Source organism: Mercenaria mercenaria, chromosome 7 (genome assembly GCF_021730395.1).
Source record: "Mercenaria mercenaria strain notata chromosome 7, MADL_Memer_1, whole genome shotgun sequence".
NCBI lineage: Eukaryota > Metazoa > Mollusca > Bivalvia > Venerida > Veneridae > Mercenaria > Mercenaria mercenaria.
The window spans coordinates 74826093-74852831 of NC_069367.1; the positions used below are offsets into that span (position 1 = coordinate 74826093).

The 26739-nt window shown below is 35.7% G+C and overlaps 1 protein-coding gene across 1 annotated transcript in view; it reads left to right on the top strand.

Moving 5' to 3' along the window:
* Positions 1-3873: 3873 nt before the first annotated feature.
* The window catches only part of LOC128558670 (uncharacterized), a 35194-nt gene continuing 12328 nt past the window's right edge, over positions 3874-26739 (top strand). The window contains exon 1 of the mRNA XM_053548671.1: positions 3874-4030. Within this exon, the coding sequence (XP_053404646.1) occupies positions 3943-4030 (88 nt within the window). The 5' untranslated portion in view covers positions 3874-3942. The remainder of the gene's footprint in view (positions 4031-26739) is intronic.

Genomic DNA, 26739 nt, shown 5'->3' on the forward strand with positions numbered 1-26739 from the left:
GACATGATTGTCAGAAATACACTTAACTTTGGTAGCGGGATAAACCCGCAACCCAAAAACAACATATATTTATATAAAACTAACATAAAGGGATTGATGGTCATGCTAACTTTGTCGGAAGATATATTTGAACATGTACCAGCCTAACCAATTATCACACCCGTTAACCCGTTGCGAGCAAAACAGTTCGTTGCTGACAAAACAGCTATGGCGAGTTAAAAGTGTGATTTGTTTAAAAAAAATGAGAAAACAAAAGTTTCAGTATCTCTCGATATTCCAATATGTCTTCCTTTCTCAATCATCAGTTGATAAGAAGACCTAAAGGCTGCAATACTACGACTGAATTTCACAATATTAGTTTCTATATAATATTAATTTCCTGTTTTCAAAACATTCATTACTCCAACTTTTTATATACAGTATTGGTCTTTCAATCTAATAACGTAAATTGTAATAAATGGATTTGGGTTTTCTACTTTTGTCTCTCCCATATATAACCAAAACCATTCTTAAATAGATTTAATCTTAATGTAGTCACCAAATTTTATATCCATGTTCATCTAAGCGCTGAAGCATAACATAGCATTTCTTAACATATCTATCATTAATCACCCTTGACAGCTGCACTATTGCATGAATTAAAAGAAATTTTTTTAAAGACAACAATTTTTGCTTTATCAACGTTTACATTTAACTTCCATTCCAGACAATATCGCTGTAGAGAATTTTAACTAAGACTGCAACTCACCAATGGTGTCAGAAATTAATCCTACATCATCAACAAACATCAAAAGGAATATTTCAACTTCACCTTGTGCTTTTTGTTACTCGCGTTTTTACAAAGTAATCTAGTTCATTTATAAATAAACAAAACAGTATAGGTCTTAGTTTACAGCCCTGTCTCAGCCCAATAGGCATTCAAAAGTATCTGTATTTGTGTTATTACATCTTATACATTTTTTACTGTTTTATGTACACTTTGTATAGACATAAGCAATTTACCCTTGATTCCCTGATGGAACAATGCATTTAAAGTTTAGATCTATTTACAGAATCATAGGCCTTCTTGAAATCTATAAAGGCGACATACCCGTTTTTCCTTTTCATACATAAATATTTACTTACTATAGAATGTAATACAAATCCATTGTCAATGGTTGAATTCCCAGAACGAAATCCTGCCTGAGCGTCTGTAATTTTAGAAAATCCCTCGGAATAAAAAGTTACACGTGTAGTTAATATGCTTATGTACAGTTTCCTAAAAATCTGTAAGTCCAATGCCTTTGTACTTGTCAGAGTTATTAACACGCAAAAATAACATCTACCCCTAAGTTAAAACATTTTTATCAACGCGAAAAAAATGTTCCATATTCATGACATTTAAAAAAACCGGCTAAATAGTGCTGAAAGGCTATTTTCAATATAGAAACTATAATAAAATCTGTCAAAAGATCCTTTGGAAGCAAAGAATGCAACCAAGAAGAATAATAGCAGACTCGGTTTGATTGAGTCTGTTCATGAGAGGTAATGAAATGTGCAACACATCTCACGCCCCCTAGCACTGGCTTAAGCGGAACTCTATTACACATATGTTGAATGGACTCCATGATCCCAAAAGACTAGAATATAACAACACTGAATCCTAGTACGGGGAGACTTTTACAGCCGCCACACGACACTTAAAGATTGCTGTTGTGATAGTTAATAAAATCTGTAAAAAGATCCTTTGGAAGCAAAGAATGCAACCAAGAAGAATAATAGCAGACTCGGTTTGATTCTGTTCATGAGAGGTAATGAAATGTGCAACACCTCTCACGCCCCCTAGCACTGGCTTAAGCGGAACTCTATTACAATTATGTTGAGTGGACTCCATGATCCCAAAAGACCAGAAAATATAACAACACTTACGAGGAGACTTTTTACAGCCGTCTATTTTTCTGCCACCTTTTTCGACATCTTTGCGTTGCAAACATAACAAGTATAGTTATTCAAATAATACTGGCTTGAATCTGTATCATTAACCCAACTTTTTATTAGACAGATACTATCAAATGTTTTTAGATACTCATTAAGTCAAATTTATTTACCTTTTCTACGAAACCACATATATTCCAGAATAAAATGTTCAAGTTATTATAGAAACGTGCAGAGCTTTGGCCTCCTCCCTAGTCATTTTTGAAGAACCCCATTTCTGTAAAACATTTTTCCGTCTGAGATTAAACTTCCGTAATTCTAGCTTCCATGCTGATCTGCTCTGTTTCAATGCCATCGACTTTTAATTAATTTCAAACACTTGATTTTTACCTCCACTAGTTCAGATCTAGCAGCCAACACTTCACTTCTCACCTGTTCAATTTTATGGTTTAATTCGTTAATTGCATCAAGTATTTACTGGGTTTCAGTTGCGGGTCCGGATTACGCTCAATATCAGAGGATAAAAGTAATAACTTCTGTATATATTAAGAATATAATGATTCTGACTGGGGACAAACAAATGATAACATCGTTATAAACCCAATATATAACTATGAAGTTTATCACCGATAGCAGACCTAAACTCCCCAAAAGCATAATGATTATTACAACACATGCAAAGACACGATCTAAGGAATAACATCACCATCTAATAGCTTACTGTCTTTTATATAATTTCTGACATTTGCTGTCCGTGACAATATAAAACAGACTGTACGATTAGTTCGACTTATGCATAGGCATTCAGCGCATTTGTTAGGTCAATAATGATGCTATGTATTATTTAAAAAAATACCAACATTTACAGACAGTCCAGGACCCCAAAATAATTCCAGCACCTATTTACTAGAGCTAGAGTATATACAGATTGATTGCTTCAATCAGCCCATCCAGTTTCCTTATAAGTTACACGGTCAAACATTATCCTTAGTTAAGGATGCAAAATAGCAGCAACGGCCTCAACTGGAACACACATATCAGCAGAATATCAACAAATGCAAACAGAACACTAGGTTTTCTCAAACGCAACATCAAAACAAAACACGAAAAGGTCAAAGCACTTTCATACAAAACACTGGTCAGATCACAATTAGAATATGCATCATCTGTATGCCCACGCCCACCCACCCACACAGAGGTTAACATACATAAGCTGGAAATGGCCCAGTGACGTTCAGTCAGATGGGCCAAAAATGATTATTCACGATACACAAGCGTAACGAACCTACTGAACACTATAGGCTGGAGCACACTTGAGAAGAGACGTATAGACTCCAAACTGATCATGTTTTACAAGATTTATCACCATCTTGTAGCCATCCCCCTCACAACTTACTTAGAAGTCCCAACCAGGTTAACCAGACAGATGCATCCCCTCAGTCTCCGTCAAATTCATGTCAACTCGGACCTTTTTAAATTCTCCGTCTTCCCCCACACCACAGTCTTGTGGAACAGGTTACCCCCGCATACTGCGACTCTGCCTGATATTGAATCCTTCTTGAAAGCAGGCAGTGGTCTTGTTCCAGTATTTAATATAGCAGCTGTTTTTAACCTTCTTTTATTCTACTGTTTTTTTTTTACATTTTAACAACCATGCTAGATCTATATATGTCTTATATTCTTAGATCTACTATACCTGGAAGTCTTCTTCCAGTTTTACTTTTATATTCACAAACACCCGGCGTGCATCCTGCCTATAATACAACAGGGTGAGGCAGTAAACATAGATAAGATCAGCATAATTGACCAATTTAAAGTCTATACGCTCTGTTCAGCTCACGGTTTTGTTTGCCAGTGTCATTGTTGCGAAAGTCTGCTTTTGACTACTTCAAAGGGGTGAATTTATCCACATAACCCGTGCCGCCACTGCTAATCAGGTCACGTGATGGTACCTATATATAAGGGGCTTGTCGACCGGAAATCTTTGAATGATACGAGTGTAAAAAGTCGGTACGCATTCATTTGAAAATGGCTTGCATGGGTTTCTTTAGTCGTGCTGTTCGTTTTCTTTGTTGTGGCTTCGTGCCTTCTACGCAGGAAGAGCTTACGGACCTCAGTAAGATTGATATGGTTTCTTTTTTTCATCTGCCAGAAATCTCTTAATTTTTTTTACCCCTACACCCCACCCACCTGTAACGATGTTCCCGCCCAAAGTGGTCAGCCCATTGCCACCTTCTGATAAGCAGTCATGCACTGGGTATATCAGATAGTTCTCCTGGATGTGGCAGGGTCGATGTTGTTAGTGATCTAGTTCAGAGTTTGTGATTGAATTTTATTTAAGCAAATTTTGTTTTACAAATATCACACTGTTATCACACTTTGTACCCGGATAATCTTAACTCTGTTCAGCGACCCAAACTCGGTGCAAACATGGCGGATGTAAAGCTGAAACAGCTTTGTTTTCTGTGTGATTTTGCTGTAAAATGGAATATTTTGGTTGTTATATCTGTCCCATTGATCATATTACATTAATTTCAATATACAGTCGATTGGTCACTTCCGGATCACTAAGGGCTATATTTGTTATAGAGCTTCGGAAATATATATTTTAAAACAAATTTTTGCACAGGGAGAAAGGATGATCCTTTTGCTTTTTAAATTACCACATTTGGTTTGAAAATTCAAAGTAAATAATTATTCTGCAGGAGCAACAGTGGTGTCACCACCTCGGTCACTCAGTTTCGGATCATTTTGGTCAGTCTTTGATCATTTTGGAGTAAAACTTAAATGCACTGTGACACCTGTGAAATGATTATTGTTTTCTATCAGCCAAGCTAATCATTACATTTTGACAGACTTGAAAGATAAAAATATTTTTTTGTTTAAAAATGGTTTCTCGATTGTGTTGCGTCCCTGTTGCGTGAGTTCTGGATCACATGGATTGAAAAAATATGAATTTTCTTAGCATTCCAGCGATCTGTAAAACTAATGTTTTGGTATGTTATTTCTCTTACTGAAACAAAATTTCATGCTAAGAACTAAATGATTATCTGCGTCATGTAAGTGTAAACAGTGCTGTGATCCGGAACTCCTATGATCTGGAACTGACCAACCAACTGTATCATGTATAATTCAGTAACCAGGTAAAATTTTAAAATAATTTTCTAAGACTTTGTTCTTCATGGTCTGCTTTACAATTGGCTGTAATATCTTTTAAATGTATTGAATATATTTTGAGTTTGACTGCAAGTAAAATTGCAAAATTTTGTCATTTTGACTGGAGAAAAATAGCAAATAAAGGCATAATACAGGTAGTGAGATGCACATCCTTTTACTTACATATTTTCACATAGATATTTAGAACATAATTATGATAAAATAATTGACTTTATTGTTACCACTAAGTAATCTTTTATTTTTATGAAAATTTGCATGTAAAATTTTGAGTAAAATGACCACTGTGGTGATGCCTTAATTGAAAAAAGTCAGCGATTTCTTTCAGAATATGTGAGTCTTAGGCAATTTCTTACGGAATATGTGAGTCTATTCCAGTTTGTTTAGTTCTGCTCAAGTCGTGAATAGCAAGACTCTTATCTATTTTCATATTAACATCCGATAAATTGATGCATTTTGCACGGCGACATTGAATAAAAAATGGTGGCATCCATAATAAACGTTTTCGGTGGCAGCATATTGCATAACGGAAACAGCTTTCACAGTGGGAGAGGACAATAAACAGGACACGTGGCTTTTTTTACACTAAAGCCACACCAAATTGATGTCTTATTCTGATTTTTTTCAAAAATATTTTGGGTGAGCGAGCGAAAAAAAAATTAAAATATTTTTTTTTCAAATCATCATTTATTGATGCGAGCGAAGAGCGATGAAAAAAAAAGAGTAATTATCGCTTGTGTCATGTTTAACACCAAATAAAGTGTATTTCCATCTATATTGTATGACATGCCAAAACAATCTTAATTTTGGTTCAGCAAAAATGTGTACAAAATAACCTTATCCGCCGGCTGATGTTCAAACAACAGTTTCGGAGAAAAGACTCTTTACTGAAATGGGATTTTGACGTAGTATTAGTTAGGAGTTCGAAAAAACATTTATTACTGGATATTTTATTGTGTTCCTCAGTGTAAAAGGCACATGTGGCAATTAGTGACTGAATGTTGGTCACATACATACTTTCAATGGGTCTTCTTTATTAGTATACTTAAGTGGACATGAGAATATTGCCAGGAGTTTCATGTTTGATAATTATCTTTTGAGTTAGGGTACCTGGTTAGAACTTTATTCAAACTAATTTGACTTGATCCTCAGAATATTGAGATAAGCTTTTCATATGCAGATATCTCCACTCGGTTTGCTTGCCCGACAGAAATACAAAACAATCATTAATGTGACCGTCAAATTGTTTGGACTAGTTTGAATTTTTTATCACATGTTTGCATTTGCAGGGGACATCAATCATTACATTGAAAATGCAGTTTGTTTTAAACATAATTACCAACAATTGTGATATTACTTATTTTTAGCTCACCTGAGCACGAAGTGCTCTGGGTGAGCTATTGTGATCGCTCAACGTCCGGCGTCCATCTGTCCACACTTTCCTTTAAACAACATCTCCTCCTAAACCACCAGGCCAATTTTGATGAAACTTCACATGGATGTTCCATGGATGGTCCTATTTAAAAATTGTTCAAAGAATTGAATTCCATACTGAACTCTGGTTGCCATGGCAACCGAAAGGAAAAACTTTAAAAATCTTCTTCTCAAAAACCAGAAGCCCTAGAACTTAGATATTTGGTGTGAAGCATTGCCTAGTGGACCTCTACCAAGTTTGTTCAAATCATGACCCCGGGGTGAAAATTTACCCTGCCCCAGGGAAAATCAACAAAGGAAAATCTTAAAAAATCTTCTCAAAAAAACAGAAGCCTAGAGCTTAGTTATTTGACATATAGCATTGTCTAATGAACCTCTACTAAAGTTGTTCAAATCATGACCCTGGGGTCAAAATTGACCCCGCCCCAGGGGTCACTTGGTTTAACACAGGAAATCTTCAAAAATTTTCTAAAAATAAACCTGAAGGCCTAGAGCTTAGATATTTCACGTGTAGCATTGCCTACTGGACCTCTACAAAATTTATTAAAATCATGAACCCTAGGTTCAAATTGACCCTGCCCCCATGGGGTTTCTTGATTGTACATAGAAAAAATCTTCAAAATTTTCTAAAAATAAACCAGAAGGCCAAGAGCTTAGATATTTGGTATGTAGCATTGCCTAGTAGACCTCTACAAAATTTGTTCAAATCATGACCCCGGGGTCAAAATTGACCCCGCCCCAGGGGTCACTTGATTTTACATAGGAAAATCTTCAAACATTTTCTAAAAATAAACCGGAAGGCCTAGAGCTTAGATATTTGACATGTAGCATTGCCTAGTGGACCTCTACAAAATTGACCCCGCCCCAGGGTTCACTTGATTTTACATAGGAAAAATCTTCAAAATTTTTCTGAAAATAAACCAGAAGGCCAAGATCTTAGATATTTGATATGTAGCATTGCCTAGTAGACTTCTACAAAATTTATTCAAATCATGACCCCCAGGGTCAAACTGACCCCACCCCATGGTGTTTCTTGATTGTACATAGAAAAATCTTCAAAATTAAAAAAAAAAGAAGCAGAAGGCCTAGAGCTTAGATATTTGACATGTAGCATTGCTTAGTGGACCTCTACAAAAGTTGTTCAAATCTTGACACCCCCCCCCCCCCAGGTCAAATTGACCAAGCCCCAGGGGTTACTTGATTGTACATAGGGAAATCTTCATAAATTTGCTAAAAATAAACCAAAAGGCCTAGATCAAATCATGACCCTCAGGGTAAAATTGGCCCCGCCCCAGGGGTTACTTGATCCATCGGAAAATCTTCCAAAAAATTCTAAAAACCATCAATTTGACATTTGAAACATGTAGCTCATATTACTCTGGTGATCGATCCAGGGTCATCATGACCCTCTTGTTTTCTTCTCTGACCCCTAATACTTCAAAGGAAAAGACTCAATACTTCAAAGAAAAAAATGCTTTTACAAGCTGATACTCACTTTTGCTCTTCCATTTCACCATTTCTTTGGTGTCTTTCCTTTTTATTAATTGTGGTATTTTTCTGGCAGTCCCACATGAATTTGATCATTGTCCAATTATAATATACAGACAACAAATCTCGTACATGTGATATGCCAGAATTTTCAACATCTGGACAGCGTTGTTAGTGAACGTAGTTTTACGTGATTATTCCTAACAATTGAGTTTTAGCTGCTGTAACTGATTTTGACCCAGCGCAAAAAATATGCCATATGCGGGCGGTAAAAAAAGTAAAATATTTTTTATTCATTTCCCGTCAAATTGGTGCGGGAAATCCGACAAATAGGTAATCAATTTGGTGTGGCCTAAGGCGTATATTTACTGGACTCAAAAGGGCACAGGGTGCTATTAAAAAAGGCAGGGCGCTTTGAGAAAGGGGCAGGGAGCCACGCCCTTCTATTCTATTATATCTGGAACACTGCATAAATTGTTTGCTTCAATGAGACAAGGAGTGTCGTGTACAACTCCGAGTCCTTGTGAAAGCTGGCGGGCTCGACATATTCATATTGCCCGTGGGCATCTAGTAATGAATTCCAGCCACATAATGTGACTTGTAGATTGAAATATTTAGTACACAAAAAATGTTATCAATACAAGGTATTATGGCTATCAAAAGTTTTACACTAACATTGCATATAAACATAAAAACATTAAAAAGACAGGGAAATCAACTACATACAACATCTTTCTGACAGCCGTGTTGGCACTGAGTTAGGGTCACTGAACATCTAGTTAGGATTAGCCGAGTACATAGTGTGAATATGAGTTGCCACGAGCAGGAAGGTCTAATACGGGGAGTAGACACTCTCTGTTATCTGTATTATGCCGTTGTCCATACCTGTAAATATCAACCAGTTGTTAGCGATCAATATTTTGTTTCGGCTACTATCTATTAGCGCGTAATTGGCATATTACCTCATGTTAATCACGGAGCTATAACACTTTTTAGCTCACCAGTCATAAAGTGACAAGGTGAGCTTTTGTGATCACGTGGCATTCATCGTCCGTCCATGCGTCTGTCCGTCTCGTGCAGTCCAAAACTAGGTCAATAGGTCTAAAAATAGAAAATTCTTGTGACCTCCCTAGAGGCCATATTTTTCAATGGATCTTCATGAAAATGGTCAGAATGTTCATCTTGATGATGTCTAGGTCAAGTTCGAAACTGGGTCACGTGTGGTCAAAAACTAGGTCAGTAGGTCTAAAATTAAAGAACTGTGACCTCTCTAGAGGCTATATTTTTCAATGGATCGTCATGAACGTTGGTCTGAATGTTCACCTTGATGATATCTAGGTCAAGTTAGAAAGTAGGTCAAGTGCGCATGGCATCCATCCAAGGCTTTCAAGTAGTCCTACTTTTTCCTACTTTTTAGGTCTGTTCCTATTTTTTTCCTACTTTTTAAAAAAAACAAAAAAACTACTATTCCTACTTTTTATGTCCTCCTTCGAAGAAGGAGGGGTATATTGTTTTGCAGATGCCGGTCGGTCGGAATGTAGACCAATCCGTTTCCGGATGGATACTCAAGAATGCTTGGGCCTAGGATCATGGAAGTTGATAGGAAGGTTTGTCATCACCAACAGACCCCTGTTGCTTTTGAGATCTATATGTCAAAGGTCAAGGTCACAGTGATACTCTAAGGCGTAAGTAATAGCAGAATAACCTACGGCATACGCTTCGATTGGACAACAGCGTAAGATAAGATAAATGCCGCATTCCAGTCCCAGTACTAGTTGCTCCAACCATGAGGCAAAGAAATATAAAAAAAACACAGAATGGCAACTGGCTGTAATCCAGGGTTTTCCTTGACGCTTATTTTTGTGCGTTTTAACACACTGATTTTCAAAATGACCCTCAAAATAATTCTGAACGCGTCATTGGTGGCGCAACTCAACTACCAACCAAAATTATGGCGATGTGAATTTTCGTACCCAATATTGTAAGTAAGTACCGATTCGGGCGTAGGTACAAAGTAGTAAAGGTAGACTGTGTTCTAGGTTTAATAATCGGCTCGATATCAACGTCTCTTTATACTCAACAAAAATGGTGCATCAAGTTCAACAAAAGATGATGTTTAAAATCTTGTCATCTACATGCAGGGAAAACCCTAGCTAGCTGTGGAAACTGTCTTGACCGAAAATGCAAACACTCATATAAAAGTCTGCACACCGAGAGGGTTCTGTAAAAAATAACTGGCTATTTGTTGAAAATGGCAAAAGGAAATGCTGGCCATATATCAAAGCAATCCTTTTGTACCGAGCTGCGAAAATTCTTCACTTAGTTGTCACGGAAGTTCCCTCAGTTACACAGATGCATTCAAAAGGTTGCAATTACTGGCTGATTTTAAAAAGAAAGTGTAAAAAATAAATTTGTAGATATACATGTATTTCTTTTTGTTCTAAACAGTACATTGCAAGTTAACAAAAACACAGTGTTTTCTATTGGATTGTTTAGATTTCATTACCATTTTTTTATTCATTTTTTGAAAAACTTAAAAAAAAAAGTCACTCCTTGAAATTAAAAATGACCCCCAGAGTCAAACATTAAGGGGTGATGATGACCCCCTATCAAAATTTCCCAGGGAAAACCCTGGACTAATCTCACGTGATCTTGTGTCAGAGCATGAATCGGCATTTTTTAGTAAGAACAAACATTAAGTATGGAGTTACAATTTGTACCTTTAAAACTACATTTAAAATAGGAGAGATCATGTTTGTAAACAAACCGACGCATTTCCGGGCATGCACACTATGCTGGTGGGCAAAACAAACAACAATGAATAACCTTCTGTTGACACGTAAAAGAATTGATCCATTATCTGATGAAATTAATCTGTCAGATTATGTAAACAAGTTACCCCTGGAGGCAAGACAGAGATATGGTATTAAATTACTTTATGATTTCGGTCAGTGTATGCTTCCAGAACCATTGCTTAAATTTGTTTGTAGAATACTTGTACAATTTATTATGTTGACTCGCCAGTGCTATCCGTGTATTGATTTTCTGCCCACCAGCTGTGTTTACATAAATAAATCGGGTGCACGTGACGTCACGGCAATCTCTCCTATACATGTTAGCTTCTAAAACATTAGTTTAATGTGAAATAGTCTTTAAGACTTAGTATAAACCAAACTAATTGCTTTTGCATACAAAATGGCACATGGAGAAAGCCTCACTTCCCGTGAACAAGATCTCATTCAGTTATCCTGTGATGTTGGTGAGATTTGCTCTATATGCCTTTCAAATTGCCAGTCTATTTGTTTTTATAGCTCTTTGTCTGAGGGTCAAAAATGCCGATTTAGCTTTAAGACAATTCGATTTAGTATGACCCAGGATTGGATATACTCCAATTAGTATGACCATGGTTGAGAATTAGCTTAAAGCTATTTCATTTTGTACGACCCAGGGTCAGACAATTTCAATTAGTATGATACTAAATCGTATAAGTACAACCCTGAATTAAGATAAATCTATTTAGCTCTTATGACAATTCAAATTAGTATGACCATGGGTCAGACATATTCCAATCAGTATGACCCTGGGTCATTCATATTTACTAGAGATAGACCCTAACATTTTCATTGATAGAAATACGTTAAATTAAGTCTAGAAATTGATTTCCAAGTCCTTGAAATTAGCAAAAATGATTTCACAAATGTGCAGTGTATGATAATTTTGCTAATATCAATAACAGAAATTTTAATATTTAATTCAAAGTTGTGATCCGCAAAGAATGTCAACTCTTCCCTTGGGCTAGTACTTAAAGGCAGAGATATCTATTAGTTTACTTCCCTTGCAATTACACAATAGAGTAGAAAACGAAAACGGTTTTAAGACACAATATTATACATTTTTGCACAACAAAATCGTTTAGGATTTATTAATGTGTTTGATTTACCCCTGAAACACTGGTTCCTATGATTTTGTCAACTTATTTATGGTAAAAATTAACTTTAACAAGCCGATAATAAAATGAAATACCAGTAAGTATTTTATAGTGCAGATAATACAGTTTTGCTTGTATCAAAGCAGGGTTTTTTCTTGCTGTTTTGGGAACATAGCCTATACCCTAAGCATTGGGAATTTTGACACGTAAATGTTCCAAATTGGGAAATATCAAGACCCATAGGATATAGTAAGGATGTATTTAGGCACTTTCTCATACACATTTTTCACATTGTACAACCTCTTCAACAAACTGCCATTACAAAATTGTCTATAATATTTGTGCAATTTTGCTGATTTTATTTCTCAGAATGTAGATTGGGAATTTTTGCACTCATTTTGGGAAAAATTCATACTTTTTGGCATTGGGAATATAGCCCAATAACGGCTATAAAAACAGCCGAAAAAAAACCCTGCAAAGTGTCACAATAGAAGCACTTTTGTATACAGAACACCTGGTACGAATAGTATATTGATCTCTGTTTCCTATGCCTATATTTATACGCCCGAAGGGACGTATTATGTTATGGTCCCGGTGTCCGCCTGTCCGTCCGTCTGTCCGTTAGCAGTTTCATGTCCGCTCTGTAACTCTTGAACCCCTTGAATGATTTCAAAGAAACTTGGCACATATGTTCACCACACTGAGGCGACGTGCAGAGCACATGTTTTGATTGACTCGCTTCAAGGTCAAGGTCACAAATAGGGGTCAAAGGTCATATATGACTTTGCTTTGTGTATATTGCTCTGCATTGCAGAGCTCGTTTTTATTTTGCTGATCCTTTTTTGTTCTCTTACAATAATTTATGTTTTTGAATTACTTCCCTTTTTTGTTACTATAAATAGCTTATTTCAGGGGTGTAAAATTCCACTCGCCCGCTCGCATTGGCGAGTTAAAGTCTGGATAGGACAAGTGGACCTAGCTGTATACTCGACCGATTGGGCGAGTGGTTTTTACGTCATACCTTTAATGAAATTCAGAAATTACATCCCGAAAAACATCAACAAGCTTTGGGATGGTTCAGTTGCTACTATGATTGACTGGAATTTTCCAGCGAATCGTAAAGATATCAAAACGTCATGCCGGTAATTTTCCATTCCGAGAGCAAAGATAAGGTATTCCAGCCCATTGTTACATCACTGACTTCCAGCTGTCAATTTAGATAAGTTCATGTAAGGTCAGGCAGAGTTAATCTTAGACATTAGGCACATTTGTGTTTGATTCTTATACATGTATATTTATAGATTGGCATTTAAACAGAAAATAAATCTAATAAAACCTGCAACCATCAGACATCTCAAGACTTTGATTAACATTATCGCTTCAGTTTTTCAATACTGCTTGAGAAGTGATACAATTTGAATTCTATTAAGATTTCAGTAAAATATCGACGGAAATGTAAGCAGATTTGTATAAAAATGGTCGAATTTTCATATAATTATTTGTTAAATTTCAAACAGCACGATCTTAATTACTTATTTCTTTCTAGGAGAAAACAAGTGATACATACTATAGGCATAAAATTCAAACCTTTGACCAGAAAGAACAAAAAACAGAATAAAAAAATCTTAAATAATGGAAAAGCGGCAGTAATTTAAAAATATGCAGTTAAAAACGATTTTTTTTTTGGTAAAGTTTTCTGTTAGTGCGACAGAATAGGTTACGTGACCTCGTGGACATAAATGATGTTGTTGTGGTTTTTAATAAGTTTAAATGAATCTTTGTACATGTATTTTTGATAAAATATTCTTTGCAATTCCTTGGATTAGACAGTGATGTGTCACATGGCGCGAAAACTGTAATATGACGTAATGGCATGACAATCTCGTGCAACAATACCGCTTTGATCTCTACTTCAGATGTCGTAATACCAACACACTTCGTTTAGCTCTTTGAGAGGATGTTAATTGATGATGAAAACAAGACCAATTACTTAGTTTATCAACAGAATAATTACCGATGATCGTCAGTTTGTTTTTTGCTTTCAAGACGGGTAGGTGTATGATGATTCTTGCGTCCATATTTTTAAGACTTTTTTCAAAATAATTACTTTTCGGGAAATAAGTCTTGAGAAAATGTCACATGGCGCGAAAACTGTAATATGACGTAATGCCATGACAATCTCTGCAACAATACCGCTTTGATCTCTACTTCAGATGTCGTAATACCAACACACTTCGTTTAGCTCTTTGAGAGGATGTTAATTGATGATGAAAACAAGGCCAATTACTTAGTTTATCAACAGAATAATTACCGATGATCGTCAGTTTTTTTTTTGCTTTCAAGACGGGTAGGTGTAAGATGATTCTTGCGTCCATATTTTTAAGACTTTTTTCAAAATAATTACTTTTCGGGAAATAAGTCTTGAGAAAATGAAAATAACTGATATTTAATACTTTCCACACACTTTGGGAAACTAAGGCAGGGGTTAGACAGTGATTATTATTAATATCGACGCAGTTATTGTGTAATACAACTTGATGGTGATGACAGAATTAGTGAAAGAAAAAGAAAAATATCTGGTGTGAAAAGGAAATTTAAGAGTAACAAAAATGAATAATCAAAAAGGAAACATAGTGTATGAGCCACGTGTTTTATTTGAAATTTGCTTGTTGTACATAATACTTCTTCCATAAAACGTGACAGTATTAAAATGTCAGTTATTAGGGCGAGTGACTGTTCACTAAGGGCGAGTAGATTTTACTAGCTACTAGTCCCGCAGGGCGATTTGTGTGAAAAAGAATTTTACACCCCTGTATTTTGAAACTTTTTTTATTTTTGGCTGTAGGGAAAAACCAAGACCACTTTTCTGGGGTACAACATGGATGGCACATCCAATTTTTAGATGTATTTTGACATAACTTTAACTGGCAAGAATTTTTTTGTGGACTTAGAATTTTTTTTTTTGGAATTTCTTCTTTTTTGTTGTTCGTGTCCTTTGGGCTTCAACAGTCAAGTTTTTTAGCTCGACTATACGAAGTATAAGGAGAGCTACCCTACTCACCCCGGCGTCGCGTCAGCGTCTTTCCGCGTCCATACCTTGGTTAAAGTTTTGGTGCACTTTCTCTTTTTTCAACTTATCTCTGTAATTACATGATGGATTTGATTCAAACTTGAAATACTTATTCCTCATCATCATCCACATCATCTGACATAAGGGCCATAACTCTGGCACCAATATTTCATGAATTATCCCCCCTTATCACATAGATTTTCAGTTTTGATGCACTTTCACTCTATCTCTGTTATTACTGAATGGATTTGATTCAAACTTAAAATAGTTGTTCAACATCATCACCCACATCATATGACACAAGGTGCATAACTCTGGCACCATTTTTTCATGAATTATTCCCCCTTTTTACTTAGAATTTCAGGTTAAAGTTTTGGTGCACTTTCACTCCACCACTGTTATTACTGAATGGATTTGATTCAAACTTAAAATAGTTGTTCAGCATCATCACCCACATTATATGACACAAGATACATAACTCTGGCACAATTTTTCATGAATTATTCCCCTTTCTACTTAGAATTTCAGGTTAAAGCTTTATGCACTTTCACTTTATCTCTGTTATTACTGAATGGATCTGATTCAAACTTAAACAATTGTTCAACATCATTACCCTTATCATATGACACAAGGTGCATAACTCTGGGACCAATTTTTCATGAATTGTTTCCCCTTTTTTCTTAGAATTTTAGGTTAAAGTTTTGATGCACTTCCACTCTGTCTCTGTTATTACTGAATGGATTTGATTCAAACTTAAAATAGTTGTTCAACATCATCACCCACACCATATGGTGCAAGGTGCATAAGTCTGGCACCAATTTTTCATGAATTATTCCCCCTTTTTACTTAGAATTTCAGGTTAAAGTTTTTATGCACTTTCACTCTGTCTCTGTTATTACTGAATGGATTTGATTCAGACTTAAAATAGTTGTTCAACATCATCACCCACGCCATATGACACAAGGTGCATAACTCTGGCACCAATATTTAATGAATTATGCCCCTTTTTGCATAGGATATACTTATATAGTGTTTTGATACATTTTATCTTTACCTCTCTTATTACTTTAAGTTGATATTTTTGACATAGACTCAGGCTATTGTGCAATATCTTCATCCACAATTGGAGTCATTAAACACTCCAGTGACAGCTCTAGTTTCCTCAGATGTGCCCAGTTTCACTATCCAGCATTGAAATAGTCGAGCGCGCTGTCTCCTGTGACAGCTCTTGTTAAATTTTGCGGCCATCCTCTGATGTAACCCTTCTGGTGTATATTGCCCCGCTTGGCGGCGCTTTTGTTACAATTAGTATGACCCTGGGTTAGACATATTCCAATTAGTTCTAAGACAATTTCGAATTAGTTTCGACCCTCAGTTATAGCAGCCATCTTTAGTACGGCCCTGGGTCGGACATATTCCAATTAGTATGACCCTGGATCGGATATATTATATAAGCTTTAAGACAATTCCAATTTAGTATGACCCTCAGTTACAGCAACCATCTTTAGTACGACCCAGGGTTGGACATATTCCAATTAGTATGACCCTGGGTCGTACTAAATTGAAATAACTTAAATACATATTATTTAGTTTTCAAAACAATTGAATTAGTATGACTCTAGGATCATGCTAAATACCAGAATGTACGAAATTCACTGAACAATCAGGTGTTACATTTTCTTGTACATAACCGTCTATATTTAGAGGTAGAGGTGCGCGGTATTACCGGTATACCGGTAACCGTGGTACCATCTTCCCGTGGTACGATACCGCGATACCTTCGGGGAATACCGGTATTTTATCAACATTATCCCTACTTCTGTTTATTTTTAATTTACATTGTCTATGTAGCCTTCCGTAACAGCAATTGACACCATGCATGATTTTCCGATTTATATCTCTGGAATTCCCATGCTACTATTATAAAATAACCACCCAATGGTGCAATTGAACATGTATGATCGACCGCATGATCCCCAATCAAAACCTTCGAAAACCTCCAGATTATTCCGTATAGATGGATTACGTCATGGGCGCACTTGTTTTTACTTTGAGTCTGGTAAATTCAGCAAGTCCCAACTTCTTGTTTAAATGATGATATCTTAAAATATCCCAGTATGTATTTGCACGTATTAAAAAAGAAATAAATAGTGTGTTGAGTCAAAATTTATTATTTTTTGTTTGAAAACGATCTGATGAAACCTTCATAAACGTTACTGATTTATCAAACGGGTGCACGAATCGAACTTCAAACAAGCGCGACCTATATACATGTGACCCAGTGCTTCCCTAGAGACAATATGGTGTCTTCCGACGAATACACGCTGGTAAAAAATACTAAGGGTCATTAATCTAACTAGTCATTAGTCAACTTAATATTCCAGTGTATTTTTTTCTAGTCAAGTAACTAGTCTTCGTTGTTGCTCATAATAAATTATTTCTGAGAGTTTTTCAATATTTTTATGACCACTACCATAGCTGTAAGTCTTACAATAAATATGGTGGTATACCGTGGTATATACCACGGTATTTTTTTCAAGGCGGTACCCAGCCCTATTTAGAGGCCACCTTAGGTAAAATGAAATAAAACCTTGATATCTTGAAAACAGTTATCATAAAATGTCGCTTTCAAGTTTATTTGATCGTGTGAGGAATATAGTATATGGTGTACTTTTAATACGCATACACAAAATTGTGTAATTGATCAATCTATTGAGTATTCGCTAATGAGGCTTAATTAGCTGCTTTAAAACATTAATGCGCATACGTACCAGGTTTCAAGCTTATCAGATGGCCAGGTTATCTGATCCTTAAGGTTGTTCTGCATGTTTGGATCGAAATTTTTTCTACAATGTAGAATTTGATTGAACTCCGATTTTTTCAAAACTTCAGAATGTACCTTTAGCAAATAAAAAAGATGGGTTCGTGTGCTTGATTTTTTGCTAGACTGATTTAAAATACTGTATTTCATAATGGGAGTCAATTATGGGAAAATCATAACTTTCATAACATTTTCGAGAATAGAAATTTTTCTACAATGTAGATTTTGATGAAACTTCTCACAGTTCTAAATAAGCTTATGGTCTATAATTTGGTGACATAAAATGTATAGGTCCATGTGCTTATTTTGGAGATATTTGACCAAGATTAATTTGAACCGGACATTTCACGCTAATTTTAAGACATTTTTTTAATTTTTAGCTCGTCTATTCAAAGAATAGTAGAGTTATTGGACTCACCCATGCGTCGGCGTCCCAATTTGGTTAAGGCTTTGTATGTAAGCTGGTATCTCAGTAACCACATGTGGGAATGGATTGAAACTTCACACACTTATTCACTGTGATAAACTGACCTACATTGCAAAGGTTCCATAACTCTATTTTGCATTTTGACAAAATTATGCCCCTTTTTCGACTTAGAAATTCTTGGTTAAGGTTTTGTATGTAAGCTGGTATCTTAGTAACCACTTGTGGGAATGGATTGAAACTTCACACACTTATTCACTGTGATAAACTGACCTACATTGCAATGGTTCCATAACTCTATTTTGCTTTTTTACAAAATTATGCCCATTTTTAGCTCGACTATTTGAAGAATAGTCTAGCTATTCTACTCACCCTGGCGTCGGCGTCGGCGTCACACCTTGGTTAAGTTTTTGCATGCAAGTACATACAGCCATCAATTAAAGGCATATAGCTTTGAAACTTATTTTTTCTTTTTCTAGGTCAATTACCAACCTCTCTGGGTCAAGTCCCATAACTCTGACATGTATTTTGAGCAAATTATGCCCCCTTTTGGACTTAGAAAATTTTGGTTAAAGTTTTACATGCAAGTTACTATCTCTAAAACTAATGCAGATATTGATTTGAAACTTCACATGTGTCTTCGGGGTTATAAAACTAGTTGATAGCAGCAAGTCCCATAACTCTGACTTACATTTTGGCCAAATTATGCCCCCTTTTGGACTTAGAAAATTCTGGTTGAAGTTTTGCGTGCAAGTACATACAGCTATTTCTAAAAGTCATATAGATTTGAAACTTATTTTTTCTTTTTCTAGATCAATTATCAACCTCACTGGGTCAAGACCCATAACTCTGACATGTATTTTGAGCAAATTATGCCCCCTTTTAGACTTAGAAAATTTTGGTTAAAGTTTTACATGCAAGTTACTATCTCTAAAACTAATGCAGATATTGATTTGAAACTTCACATGTGTCTTCGGGGTTATAAATCTAGTTGATAGCAGCAAGTCCTATAACTCTGACCTTCATTTTGGCCAAATTATGCCCCCTTTTGGACTTAGAAAATTCTGGTTAAAGTTTTGCGTGCAAGTACATACAGCTATTTCTAAAAGGCATATATATTTGAAACTTATTCTTTCTTTTTCTAGATCAATTACCAACCTCACTGGGTCAAGTGCCATAACTCTGACATGTTTTTTGAGCAAATTATGCCCCCTTTTAGACTTAGAAAATTTTGGTTAAAGTTTTACATGCAAGTTATTATCTCCAAAACTAATGCAGATATTAATTTGAAACTTCACATGTGTCTTCGGGGTTATAAAACTAGTTGATAGCAGCAAGTCCCATAACTCTGACCTTCATTTTGGCCAAATTATGTCCCCTTTTGGACTTAGCAAATTCTGGTTAAAGTTTTGCGTGCAAGTACATACAGCTATTACTAAAAGGCATATAGATTTGAAACTTATTTTTTCTTTTTCTAGATCAATTACCAACCTCACTGGGTCAAGTCCCATAACTCTGGCATGTAATTTGGGCAATTATGCCCCCTTTTGGACTTTGAAAATTCTGGTTAAAGTTTTACATGCAAGTTTCTATCTCCAAAACTAATGCAGATATTGAATTGAAACTTCACATGTGCCTTCGGGGTTATAAAACTAGTTGATAGCAGCAAGTCCCATAACTTGTATGCATTTTGGTCAAATTATTTCCCCTTTTGAACTTAAAACTCTTTTGATATTTAACCTTTTTGGGTAATATTTTCCTGCTTCTGGGACAATATTTCGAATAGTCGAGCTTGGCTGTCTTACGGACAGCTCTTGTTTGACATAGAAATTCTTGGTTAAGGTTTTGTATGTAAGCTGGTATCTCAGTAACCACTTGTGGGAATGGATTGAAACTTCACACTTATTCACTGTGATAAACTGACCTACATTGCACAGGTTCCATAACTCTGTTTTGCTTTTTTAGCTCATCTGATTTTTTGAAAAAAAATGATGAGTTATTGTCATCACTTGAGCGGTTGTCGGCGTCGGCGTTGCCTGGTTAAGTTTTATGTTTAGGTCAGCTTTTCTCCTAAACTATCAAAGCTATTGCTTTGAAACTTGGAATACTTGTTCACCATCATAAGCTGACCCTGTATAGCAAGAAACATAACTCCATTTTGCTTTTAGCAAGATTTATGGCCCCTTTTGTACTTAGAAAATATCAGATTTCTTTGTTAAGTTTTATGTTTAGGTCAACTTTTCTCCTAAACTATCAAAGCTATTGCTTTGAAACTTGGAATACTTGTTCACCATCATAAGCAGACCCTGTACATTAAGAAACATAACTCCATCTTGCTTTTTGCAAGATTTATTGCCCCTTTTGGACTTAGAAAATCAGTTTTCTTGGTTAAGTTTTATGTTTAGGTCAGCTTTTATCCTAAACTGTCAAAGCTATTGCTTTAAAACTTGCAATACTTGTTTACCATCATAAGTTGACCCTGTACAGTAAGAAACATAACTCCGTCCTGCTTTTTGCAAGATTTATGGCCCCTTTTGGACTTAGAAAATATCAGATTTCTTGGTTAAGTTTTATGTTTAGGTCAACTTTTTCTCTTAAACTATCAAAGCTATTGCTTTGAAACTTGCAACACTTGTTCACCATCATAAGCTGACCCTGTACAGCAAGCAACATAACTCTATCCTGCTTTTTGCAATAATTATTGCCCCTTTTGGACTTAGAAAATCATTTTCTTGGTTGAGTATTATGTTTAAGTCAACTTTTCTCATAAACTATCAAAGCTATTGCTTTAAAACTTGCAGCAGTTTTTCACCATCATAAGTGGACACTGTACATCAAGAAACATAACTCTATCTTGCTTTTTGCAAGAATGATGGCCCTTTTTGGACTTAGAAAATCATGGGTAGGACAATATTTCTATTACACAAAAAAAATCAGATGAGCGTCAGCACCCGCAAGGCGGTGCTCTTGTAACAAAGTTATGCCCCTTTTTTGACTTAGAAATTCTTGGTTAAGGTTTTGTATGTAAGCTGGTATCTCAGTACCCACTAATGGGAATGGATTGAAACTTCACACACTTGTTCACTGTCATGATCTGACATGCACTGTGTAGGTCCCATAACTCTACTTTGCATTTTTTTTCAAAATTATGCCCCTTTTTTCGACTTAGCAGTTTTTGGTTAAGTTTTTGTATGTAAGCTGGTATTTCAGTATCCACTTATGGAAAAGGATTGAAACTTCACACACTTGTTCACTTTATGAGCTGATAAGCACTGTGAAGGTTCCATAACCCTTTTTCATATTTTTACAAAATTATGCCCCTTTTTCGACTTATGTATTAATTCAATTGACAAGGCTGTTGAATAGTCGAGCGTTGCTGTCCTCCGACAGTTCTTGTTTAACATGACATTATGTTTTAATATCATATTTTGACTTTAGAAATACAGCAATAGTGCCATTGTAATAAATTTTCTCACAGATTTTGATTAAATCATAAAACTATTTTCATTTTTATATGCTGAATCCAGGCTTTATTCAACATTTTCGGGATAAATGACGTAACGCCATCATTTCCAGTTTATCAAACGTGCAGCACTACCTTAATTGTACGTCATGCTGACAACAAGCCTGAAATTTCCAAATCAAAATTGATTCTCCAGCTGACCCTTGTCCTAGAACTGGAGAGGTTAAATGATTTAAGCCAGTATCTGAAGAGAATGTGTATATAGCCATGTACCTGATCACTGCAACAATCGCTATAAAGATTATTATCATTGGTTGCAAAAAAGGAAAAAATGTTACATAAGCAAGATCAAATGAATAGAATGGAATACAAATACAATAAAAATTATATATAATAAAACATAATGTTTGTTATAATACACTGAAAAGATAAAAAAATGCATTATTTACTTATTTAGTTTGATGTCTTTTCATCAAATTATTCTAGAATATAGTGGTAATATATCTTTCATCATTTTTGTCAATTTGAAATCTGGTTTTATATTTGTTATGAAATAACTTTGGGTCTTCCTCCACCATCAAAGCTGGACAGTACGACCTATAATTATGTCTCCCCCCACACCTCTGGTCACAAAATCAAACTACAAAGGGCACAGAAAAATCGAATGAAGCCAAGAAGGAAAGTATCTCCAAATTTCAGGAGAATTGATTTAAAGAATATCAACGGTTGGACTCGCTAAAATAATTTTTTTTAGCGATGTTACTGTCTTTATTTTTATTGTTTAAAAGTTGTTGTCCCCAAGACTTTGAAAAAGATTTAAGTCCACACATTTTTCATACAAAGGGGAAATGTGTCCCCACCATTTTTGATCCTCGGCAGAACCCTGCATTTTGACTGAATTATGGCCCCTTTTCAACTTAGAATATGCTTATTGTAAAGTTAAAGTTTGCATACCACCCCAAATATTTTCAAAGTCCATTTAGATATTGCTTTCATATTTTGCATACTTGTTTACCATCTTGACACTAGTCTGTATGAAGGAGCAGATAACTCTATCAAGCATTTTGACTGAATTATGGCCCCTTTTCAACTTCGAATATGCTTATTGTAATGTTAAAGTTTGCGTACCACCCCAAATATTTTCAAAGTCCATTTAGATATTGCTTTCATATTTTGCATACTTGTTTACCATCTTGACACTAGTCTGTAAGAAGGAGCAGATAACTCTATCAAGCATTTTGACTGAATTATGGTCTGTAAGAAGGAGCAGATAACTCTATCAAGCATTTTGACTGAATTATGGTCCCTTTTTCGACTTAGAATATGCTTATTGTAATGTTAAAGTTTGCGTACCACCCCAAATATTTTCAAAGTCCATTTAGATATTGCTTTCATATTTTGCATACTTGTTTACCATCATGACCCCAGTCTGTAAGAAGGAGGAGGCAACTCTGTCATGCATTTTGACTGAATTATGGCCCCTTTTCGACTTAGAATATGCTTATTGTAATGTTAAAGTTTGCGTACCACCCCAAATATGTTAAAGAAGGAAAAGGAGGGGGGGTGGGATGAGGGGGCTGTGTTGGGGTTTGTAACTCGCTATCCAACCTAATTCTATAATAAATTGGCCATCTCTTGGTTTTACCAAATGGGACCGTTTTGTCTGGCATCAATACCCTTTACTTTAATGACTTTATACTAATGCAGATGTAACCTGTAACCATTCCTCATCTTCAGACATCACCTGACCTCAGTTTGACTTTGACCTTGACCTCATTTTGGACTTAGGTTGCTTTATATTGGCCACCTCTTGGTTAACCAAATTGGGCCGTTTTGTGTAGCATCAATACCCTTTACTAGAATGACTTGATACTAATGCATATGTAACCTGTGACCATTCCTCATCTTCAGACATCACCTGACCTCAGTTTGACCTTGACCTCATTTTGGACTTAGGTTGCTTTATATGGGCCACCTCTTGGTTAACCAAATCGGACTGTTTCATCTAGCATCAATATCCCTTACTAGAAAGACTTGATACTAATGCAGATGTAACCTATTACCATTCCTCATCTTCAGACATCACCTGGCCTCAGTTTGACCTTGACCTTGTTTTGGACTTAGGTTGCTTTGTATCGACTAGGATGCCACCGGGGGCATCAAGCATTTTTTGAACGCAGCTTCTTGTTTAGTAAGATTTTTGTTAAGATTTTATTTAAAGCCCAATATTTCGGATACTATCAAAGGTATTGACTTGAAACTAGGAATATTTCATTTCTATCAACACCTATATAAGCAGGTCAATCCTCGTAACTATTTTTTGATCTTTGAAATTTTTGTTTGCAAGTTTATATCTACTAATAAACTTTGATAATGTGGCATTTGACCTAAATACAATCAACACTGTTTAATTCCCAATACAGGTAAAACCATATTTGCTTTACAATAGATCTATGATGGATTATCATTGAATACCCCTGGACTTATTGGACTCAACTGCCACATTATCCAAGTTTATACAAATGTATGTACAATACTATAGTAAGTATGGGATTGAAACATCACACATGGTCTTCCATGTAAATAGACAGTGTCATTATAATAAGACCCATAACTCTGTCATGCAAGTTTCCTAAATTATCCTGAGTTTATGTTTTGACAGCAGCTATTGAAGCTATTTTAAATATCAGTTACAAATGTCATGCACTTGTTCAGTGACTGGGAAATAATTTTTGTCCATGGGACAATGGCCTACCATACACAATAAACTGAGATATTTAAAAAATTTATGTGACATTCAGAAATTTCTATGGGACAGTTGTGACTCGTACTAGGAATTGGCACTGTAGTATGTATTTACTTCAAATTAAATACAAGTGTACAACTGTAATAGCTCACAGCTTTAATGTCAATAAAGTTCAAAGCAGTTTACATTTGATACTGGGTAATTCAGAGTTAGTTTACTCTACTTGCCTGGTAGTAGGGCAGTCATTGATTGGGTCTTAGGCATATCTACGATACCGATATATCAGAAGACAAATATCGATGATACATCGATATATCGATTATTAAGTTAGATTAACAACCTATTTGTTCATATGCACCTGTAAATGTTATTAGCTCGACTATTCAAAGAATAGTCTAGCTATTCTACTCACCCTGGCGTCGGCGTCGGCGTCACACCTTGGTTAAGTTTTTGCATGCAAGTACATACAGCTATCATTTAAAGGCATATAGCTTTGAAACTTATTTATTCTTTTTCTAGGTCAATTACCTACCTCTCTGGGTCAAGTCCCATAACTCTGACATGTATTTTGAGAAAATTATGCCCCCTTTTGGACTTAGAAAATTTTGGTTAAAGTTTTACATGCAAGTTACTATCTCCAAAACTAATGCAGATATTGAATTGAAACTTCACATGTGTCTTCGGGATTATAAAACTAGTTGATAGCACCAAGTCCCATATCTCTGACATGTATTTTGGCCAAATTATGCCCCCTTTTGGACTTAGAAAATTCTGGTTAAAATTTTGCGTGCAAGTACATACAGCTATTACTAAATTACTAGATCAATTACCTACCTCACTGGGTCAAGTCCCATAACTCTGACATGTATTTTGAGCAAATTATGCCCCCTTTTGGACTTAGAAAATTCTGGTTAAAGTTTTACATGCAAGTTACTATCTCCAAAACTAATGCAGGTATTGAATTGAAACTTCACATGTGTCTTCGGGGTTATAAAACTAGTTGATAGCACCAAGTCCCATAACTCTGACCTTCATTTTGGCCAAATTATGCCCCCTTTTGGACTTAGAAAATTCTGGTTAAAGTTTTGCGTGCAAGTACATACAGCTATTACTAAAAGTCATATAGATTTGAAACTTATTTTTTCTTTTTCTAGATCAATTACCTACCTCACTGGGTCAAGCCCCATAACTCTGACATGTATTTTGGCCAAATTATGCCCCCTTTTGGACTAAAAATTCTGGTTAAAGTTTTGCATGCAAGTACATACAGCTATTACTAAAAGGCATATAGATTTGAAACTTATTTTTTCTTTTTCTAGGTCAATTACCTACCTCACTGGGTCAATCCCCAAAACTAATGCAGATATTGAATTGAAACTTAACATGTTTCTTCGGGGTTATAAAACTAGTTGATAACATCAAGTCCCATAACTCTGATATGTATTTTGGTCAAATTATGTCCCCTTTCGAACTTAAAACTCTTTTGATATTTAACATTTTGGGTAATAATTTCCTGCTTCTGTGGCAATATTTCGAATAGTCGAGCTTGGCTGTCTTACGGACAGCTCTTGTTAGCTCACCTGTCACATAGTGACAAGGTGAGCTTTTGTGATCACCCTTCGTCCGTCGTCCGTCCGTCCGTCAACAATTTCTTGTCTGCACGATAGAGGTTTCATTTATGATTTTATTTTAACCAAACTTGCACACAACTTGTATCACCATAAGATCTCGGTTCCTTTCTTGAACGGGCCAGATTCCATTATGGGTTCCAGAGTTATGGCCCCTGAAAGGGCCAAAATCAGCTATTTTGACCTTGTCTGCACAATAGCAGCTTTATTTATGATTTGATTTTTACCAAACTGGCACACAACTTGTATCACCATAACACGGCCTGTAAACACTGGCTCGTCCTCTTTGAGGAGATGAGTTGAAAAAAGAGCCAATGATACTTCCGAGGCGGCGCTAATGACCGGAACTTTATGCAGAATGTAAACAAAAAAGAAGGGTGAGTTGATTATTTCCTTTCTCAGATAAATGTAAGGCCCTATTTAAAAAAAACAGCCAATGTAGTTCCACTCAGAAATGATTATACTTTTATATATGCAGGCCATTTTGCAAGTAAATGCATTCCTTGACGTGAGAACTTTTGAAAGTTAGAAAATAGAGCATGTCCAAACCAAAAGTAGACATTTTCCTATATTTTTTCGCCCTAAATTTACACATATTTAAGGTTTTATAGTCACTGCATCAATCTTGCTGAAAAGCATGTATTGGTAC